Raw genomic sequence first — 8,361 nt, forward strand, 5'->3', positions numbered from 1 at the left:
ATAGTTGAAGTAAGTTGGAAATTGAGGTGGTGCCACTGCGGGCACACCTGCATAGTCTCTTTTTTAATCATAAGGTAATGAGATATAGCAGGTGGAAAAAGTATCCAGCCAAAATTTACGGCTCCTATGTCAATTTTTTTTGGATATGATATCAGTCCTTCTCTTGCCGGCTTGCTTGCCCACAGGGGCATAGTTGGGTTAGCAGTTCCAAGAAGGGATGATAAATTCAGCAGGAACTTTCTGCAACAATCATCTCGAAAAGCTCATTATACACCACATATCCACCAATGTGGACACCACGGTTAGGCCAAGGGATTGAGGGGCACTAAACATTCACATTTATATTTGAAGTGCTATGCACCATGTAAATATCCTTGTAGCACTTTGATGTGCACACACAGGTCTTTCCTTAGACCTGGTAAATACCCATCAAAGAGGTACCACAACAGGCACATCTTCCCCTTATCAACTGTGGCGTTGACGGTCAGTTGACCCCAGATGAAGACAAAGAATTCTGCAGATCCTATAAATAAATCAATATTCACAAAGTTTGCTCAACAACACTCTCAGTCTAAATCCAACCAAAATACTTTCAGATTTATTTCAAAACTCTCCGTGTGTGCATGTCAACCTGCTACAGGGCCATTTACATGGTGGTGAGTCCTTTTGCTTCCTCCCATCCCTGAGTTTTTACTCAATTCTCAGCTTTAATTTCATGTTTGTTCAACAAACCCATTCTATCAATCTCCTTTCCTCTCAATCAATCCATTAAACCAATCAAAATAATTGAGTATAATGTTTGTCTTCCTTCTTATTTTCTAAAACTTTTCAGATCTTAATGGGGTTTTTGACAACTTCCTTATCCATAACCCAAATTTATATGTCCTGATCAATACAACCAAAAAGGATATCAGCGGCCTTGGCTGTTTGTGAGCTTGGTTAGTTTCAGTGCCAGGGGTCTTGACAACACAAGTGGCATAGGAAGAGCTTTGAAATTGATGGATTGTTGAAGTCCATCTGTCATCATGGTGCAATTACATCTCTGGACCCTTTGACATAGTTGCTCTTGGCTAACTTTGAAAAGTTTACCCTAATAGAGCTAGTGTTCTCAGTTGACATGACAGTCAAGGTTGAGAAGATGTGATGGTGGTTGGATGGCAAAGGTTTCACAGTATGAAGATGTGTGAGAATAGAAGAAAAAAAATTGTATTATTGTGTTTACTGTAGCTCTGGCCTCATACCCAAAAAAAATCCAGGTACTTGTGCAAGTCCTCCGGTAAAGGATCAAATCAGGCAATAGTCTAATGAAGGTAGACTCTCTGATGATCCACCATTAACATAGATGCCTTGGGTTGTGGAATCTGAGGCATCATCAGATGCAAACACTCGTACAGATCTTGTCCAAGGATTTGAGTCCAAAGATACCTCCAATTGAAAAATCCAAGGCAAAGTTGCTGGATGTGATAGATAAGCACAATAACTGATGTATACTCTTGGATGATCAAAAGAAGCACAATCTATGAAAGAAGATTGTAGCATAACAAAAGATTTGAGTTTGATTACAAGAGAGAAATAAAACAACAAGAACAATAAGTAATACCTGGTAATGAATCAGAGCAGACAATAATCTGATGAAGGTAGACTCCTGGATGAACAAAAGAAGCACAATATATGAAAAGCGATTATAGCACAACAAAAGATTTGAGTTTGATAGGGAGGAAGAGATGTCGTGTCAGGATCATGAAATAAGAGAAACATATATACAATGCGCATCTAAGTAAACCACATCTATACTTGTCCTGCGCCTAAGTGATCACTTTGTGATCCCAATTATAAATAAATATGTTGATATAGTAGAAAAGTGATACAAACTTGATGAAAGAAAAAAAGCCTCTCCATTATGTTACAAAAATAAAAGATCAAGTCAAAATCTTCTTCAAACATGACTAATAGATGTTGAAGCAGTACTTTCACCTCTAGATTGATGATTACGTAATAAATCTTGAACATCTTCAGCAGATAAACCTGATTTCAAAAATCCATAACCTGATCTATAATCACGTGTATCGAGTAATGGAATATTAGAAGTAGAAAAGATAAATTCGGACGGATCTGGTGGTGCCCGAGCCCTGGGGAAAAAAGAAAAACAAACGGACGTTAGTGAGCCTTCTTGGGTTACGGATATGAGAAAGGTCAAGAAAGACTTACGTGATTTTTGCAAGCTCAGGAGCAATCAGATGATGACAAAAATGATCCATATCCAAATCATTCAAATCTAATGTTCAAAAAAGCCATATGAATACATAAGTAGATAATCTTTGAAAAATCCAAAAACAAAAGCCAGAAAAGAAATAAAAAAAGTGAGGAGACGAACCATATCCAAATGGATTCTCGATTTCGTCACCAACTCTCAAAAAACCAAGAAAAGCAATTCCAACAAGAGCGGTAGCAGGGATGGTAATAAATCCAAAAGAAGTTACTAGTTGAAGTGGTAATAATAAAAGATAACCCCAAGTGACTAATTTCAAATGTACAATATAACCAAATGGGATTGGAGTGGTTAGAATTCTTTCTAAATTAGTCAATGCATCTGTTAGAGGTTGGACACCAGTTATGAGTGCATTCGCTGCAGAGGGACTAAATGAATACCAAAGTGAAACGGTCAGGATGAGGTTGACAGATAGGGTTGAGATGCAGAGCTTACTCGAGAACCTGGCGACGGTGAAGTTGAGCAACATAGCTATCGATATGCCAAATGATCTCAAGTGGAATGTTATCTTCATGTATCACTCTAGAATTAATTCCTCTCCGGCGACGCAGGCCGGCAACATTCCGTGTGCCCTAATTGACATGTCAGATTCTCAGCCTTTTTGTTGACACGTTACGTTCCGAAAAGAAGCTTACCTTCCAGAGGGCTCGGGGGATGGCCAAGAATGGAAATCGCTCAACCCATCGCTCATGAGGTGGATTATGAGCTGGTAGGAGGTCACGATCAGCTTTGAACGGATCAAGAGGTACAGCTCCCTTGCATTTCATTGGACGTCTTTGTTGTTCAGAATTATGTAATCTTTCTTCGCCAACTTGTTCATTATGACGAACTTCAAGAATAGTAAAGTCCGATCGGGGTGACTCGCTTCCTCGATTCTCATTCACCTTGACATCAAATTTCAGCGCATATCCATTAATTGAAGGCGAATTTTGAGCACAGTGGGCAGTAGTGAAGCCTAAGTCGAGTCTCTCGACGGGATGGCCAGACGGAAAAGCATACTTGGGTAAGAGACATGCTAGATCTGATAGTGAATACAGTTCAAATACTTCAGTAAGGGAATCATCAACTCTTGACACTAGCACACTGGTACGTACGGTATAAATCCTCGTAGTAAATCCCATATTCTAATGGAAGAATAACATCGTATGGTAATCATTTAATATCAAGGACACCATAACGGTTAGAATATAAGTTCGATATCCTAACTTACCTCCACGGAGGTGATGCTTCAAGCTGACAGCAAACCCTTCAATCAAGTTGATAATAGTCTTCTTCTCAATGATCGACCTCAAACGCTATGATCAAATCCACTTGAAAATATAAGCAAGACATCTTCAAAATGGTGTATTTTTTTTTGGGAAACTCTGACTACTAACCTCTTCTTCTGTGGGCAGATAATTTGGATCGTGTGGTCTAAGTGCATTAGGAACATGAATCCAAATGAGACGAGCAAGGTTACGACCACCAAGAATGATCGAGGACCATTGCTGTCGACCATCATTGTATCGTTCGTATGCACCTATCAGTAGCGAAATTAAATTTCAGTTCATAATAAGTCGTGAAGATTTTCGTACTTGGTGGTGAGAATGATTAGACATACTGGAGGTTCGATAAGATACTACGAAACCAATCACAGTTCCTTTGGTTCAAAATTTTCGATGATTTCATCATCGAGATCAAAATGATTAGACGTTTTACGTTGGTAATGCAAGCCGTACTACGCGAACAAACATACCGAGTACGTTTACGATGGTTGGTGGCTGATTTCATCGAGCAAAAGAGTTATGATCGACATGAACAACTGAACCCAATGTCGTGTTCTAGATGCAAGTTTACGTGACGCGACTGACCAATTGAAGCGAAGTTACATCGTGATGTAGGATAGCGATGGTACTCAGGGTAGCCCAGACCGTGAGAAAGGCAATCTGTTACACGATTTGATAAAGCATATCATCAGCCTAGATTTATATGAGGTGTTCGACTCCCTCAAGATGATTTGGAAGCAAAATCACGCTAGGCCAGAGTCTCCAGATGGTCAACGCCTTTACAAAAGTTAGTGCTGAGGGACTGAGGAAGGCAAAACAGATCAGGGTTTGACATTAATGAGATTTGAGGTGATAATATGATACTGAATCTTACGCTCGAAATGGATTTAGTAAAATCTGTTCTCTTTCTATTTCCCTTTTGTGATGAAACGGTGCAAAACCGAGTGTGGGTACTTGTTGATATATAATCGAAGACATCGCCTCCAACCTGGTATTCGAGTTTTTTAAAGAAATGGTCAGCCGTGTTTTTGAAGGTACCAACTTGTAACGCTGCTTTTTTATGGGCGGAGGCCGGTGGGGTGACCGTGTCAGTGTGGCTCACACTGACAGGTGCAAACCAATCAGTCGAGGAAGTGCCAGATCATCATCGTGCATCTACCAATTCCACGGTCCTTTGTGCCGTAAATGACATTAGCATGCTTCCATATAATACTTTAAGAGCATGAGCGCAATTTACATTTTCCAAAAATCACCCTCCTGCGCGCGCCAAAGCTGAAAGGTCACGCAGCTGGCTATGGTTTTTCGACAAATTTGGTTTCGCAAGTTGTTCGAGGTTCTATTTGGGCTCATCCGAAAAATCTGGAACCGATGCTTTCGCAAGCTTTGGGCAACACTTGTACATGTGCAGGCCTCTTTGGTCTAAATGTGTCTTTTTCTTGATCAAAGTGAACAGTATCAATGGGGCTTGGGACCTTGGGTAGGTGAGGAGAAGATGTGGCTACTCTAGGTGGCCCTGGGGCCTGAAGTGTTTCTTCCCCAAACCGCGAAAGCAAGACTTGAAAGGAAACAAAAGAAGATGGAAGGAAAGTGTAAACTTCCAAAGTCCCTCCCCCTCACCCAAGGTTCACGAGTACAATTTTTGCCTTAGAACAGCAACATGTTGGACTACGTTGGTGCCCGTCCATTACGAATGTTCCACACAAGAATACAACAAGTGTAACGAAATCCAAGATGAATGGCATCGTTCAACTGATTAACCGGATGAGAAGCTCCCCATAATTTTTTTCGATGAAAGTCGCGTCAGGTCATATTCATGGAAGTAATAGAATGATGACTTAAATTGTAAAGGTTATCAGCCATTTTTGGGGGTCTTGAAGTGTATGTTGAGTTGGATGTAGCAATTGCAGTCACCTCAGACACATCTTTGGCTAACCAGCTGAAGGTATCAATCAACTTCAACCAGGATTGTCACGTTTGTTAGCTCATATATAGACTAAGAGCAATGAGACTGTGGCCAAACAGTTCGCTACGTTTGAAAAGTGAAGGCCAGGCACTAGATCTTGACACCTGCTTTTTACTACTAATAGTTGAATAAACAGAAGGTTTCAAATGACTCCCCCACTGCCCACATTAAAGAGGTTCCCAGATGGGAATATAGGTTGTAGGGATCAGACCGCCATTGTGATATATGTAGTCACAAAGGCTGTCTGATTCCTACGACCCATATTCCCAGAGAAATCGAGGCATTGTGCAACCCATCAGGCCGGCCCGCAAAACTGACCAGCACGGGTCATTTCACATGTATTGACAAACCTAATTTGTATTTGATTTGTATTTGACATCCCCTGCGTGTCCCACGCCTCGATTCATCCTGATGCGGGATACTCTCAACAAATTCAAATTTGATTCATAGCAACCCCTAAATGTAACAACTTATTCTTCGTTATCAACCTTCCATGAACTCGCGATATATCGACATTTGCCAATTACCATTACTATACCCATTGTTTCTTAATGGGTATTTGCCAGCGGCAAATAGACGTGCAACAACGCTCAAAACAACGCACACACATCAGACGATGTGACTTTATCACCCAAAAAAAACACCTCGTGCAATGAATCCAACAAAACGTTCCATTTGAGCTTTCCACATGCGCAATGCATCTTACATGACGGGCTAATTCTAAGCGGATGAAATCCTCACCTCGCGAATACGTCCGCGGAGAAAAATGTAAGGTTGATGAGATCATATACACATCAATAGCCTGAAACCGATTTGTGTTTTCCTCCTGCCTTTAAGAATTGGAGGACCTTTAAAAGATATTTTATGAATATCTTTTAACCACCTTTCCAATCACTTTTTATATTACCAACTGCAAGGCCTCCTACATCTCGTCGTTTTTGAGATCGAGATCTTTGTGTTCATTACCAAAGTCTTAGACACTCAGCCAACGAACCATGCTTATCAAAGCCCTTATTTCACGGCTAGCCACATTGTACCCCGACACGTACGAGGACTTGACGCTAAGGCAGCTTGTATCTTTTGTCAATCTCTCCGCCGACTTTTTGAAGAGGAACAACGGCGCTCACAAAATGACGGCTTTACATGGGCCAGTGGAGCTTCTGAACCATTGCCTCGACCCCCAACAAACCACTGAGACATGGAGTCGGCTATGGTTGTTGACATATAAACACCTACCCTCCTGCCAGTATGACCCCCATATGATCAAGAAATATGGGATTCCATTGGAAGACCGACCACCACAAGACGTACTCATCATTCCAGAACGGACTTTCAGACCCCCCACAAACCACTGCTTCCAATGCATCGATTGCGAGACAGGCGAGCCCGAGCGACTGATGATCAGGCCTCACGTATTTGCGTATCTATTCGACATTGACGGCATTGAAACCGTGCAATACTTCCCTATGTACTGCCGCGGTAAGCCAACATCATTGTATAATTCCTTTTCATACAACTACTGAAACCATTTACCCCCGATGGTGTTTTAACTCAGGGTGTAACTCAACTTATACACCTTGTTACCTTTGCCAGGATGAATACCGGGAATATTACTCCGCCAAAGAAGGACAACCAAGAGATTACTTTCAGGTCTCGCAGCGCTACTTCATGACCCACCGCCTTGCCGATCACTTCAATCATTTACAAATGCAAGGCGTGTAAGCAAATTTCAAACACGCTGTGGCCTCAATCGTCACTGAAATAGACACATTTTCCATAACAGCGTCAGCATATACAATGTATTTTGCATTTACAATCGCGCACACGCGGCCCACAACACCACTTACTTGAATGATTTCCGCGACAACCAGTTCACCCGAAAAATTAGTCCCAACATATGCTCGCTTGGCCTTGACATCCACCGTCTGATGAAAAGCACCAATGCACGAGGTGTGCGCTTGAAGAGTGATGTGCATGGCATGGACAACCGCAGATTCCATAATGCCATGAAAAAACACCTGAAATGGCTTCAAGAGGAGGGTACCTCATTTCAATCGCATGTGTGCTTGTTGTGCTGCGAATTTGAACCCACAGGTAACGTTGAAGAAGCCCGAGGTGAGTCGTAATACACATAGCCCGCTTTTTGCTGTAACAATCCTAACACTGCACTTCAGTAATGCGTGCCATGGTGACCGACGGGATCACAATAGGTCATTGGTGTTGCAGCGTATCCGAAGAGCAAATCAAACACTACGACCCACATTCAACACTCAACTACTGCGAAGAGCCTCTCAATAACGTGAATGATCGGTATTGTCTAAGACACCTTCGCTTACTCAAGAAGACATGTCAGGTGCAACCCTGTGTCAAACCAGTCCAGAAAGATTCCGACACGTTGTAGAACTTAAAGCTCAACAAGAGCTTTACAGAGCTTAAAGAGGGATAATCTACTAATAAAGTATCTAGTAGAAGTTGCCTAAGACTGCCTCTTTGAAAGAATCAACACGGGGTTTTGCTGAATTCTTTGGGATAAGGCACCAGAGAAAGTTGTCTCAATACTTAATTCAAGTATTATTCCCGTGATTTTTAATTATAAAGAAATCTCAACACTATTGTAGTGTTATTCCAATTTGAACACAATAAAACACAATTTTAATTACTAGCAAAGCAACAATCACTTTGATTGTTATTCCAATGAAGACTTGTAGTCTTATCACACGTAAAGAAATCTCTCCTTTGATGTAAAGGGGCAATTTAGTGAGCTTAGTACTGGTAAAGTAATTTAATAATGATTAAAAACACTCTAACAAAAGTATAAGATGAGTAAAAAGGGGAACAAAGGCCCGTAAAATCCTTAACAATAG

The 8,361-nt window shown here is 41.3% G+C and overlaps 1 protein-coding gene across 1 annotated transcript; it reads right to left on the minus strand.

Moving 5' to 3' along the window:
- Positions 1-1,529: 1,529 nt before the first annotated feature.
- On the minus strand, positions 1,530-4,554 carry MELLADRAFT_79151 (uncharacterized protein; the record flags this gene model as incomplete). Its single annotated transcript, XM_007415855.1, has 13 exons — positions 1,530-2,129; positions 2,209-2,275; positions 2,375-2,637; positions 2,705-2,841; positions 2,905-3,290; positions 3,364-3,393; positions 3,480-3,564; positions 3,646-3,788; positions 3,870-3,908; positions 4,005-4,029; positions 4,120-4,194; positions 4,282-4,336; positions 4,409-4,554. The coding sequence occupies 13 exons, from the start codon at positions 4,510-4,512 to the stop codon at positions 1,937-1,939; spliced, it is 1,602 nt and encodes a 533-aa protein (XP_007415917.1).
- Positions 4,555-8,361: the final 3,807 nt, after the last annotated feature.

The sequence above is a fragment of the Melampsora larici-populina genome (genome assembly GCF_000204055.1).
Source record: "Melampsora larici-populina 98AG31 unplaced genomic scaffold MELLAscaffold_54, whole genome shotgun sequence".
In the NCBI taxonomy this organism is placed as follows: Eukaryota; Fungi; Basidiomycota; class Pucciniomycetes; order Pucciniales; family Melampsoraceae; genus Melampsora; species Melampsora laricis-populina.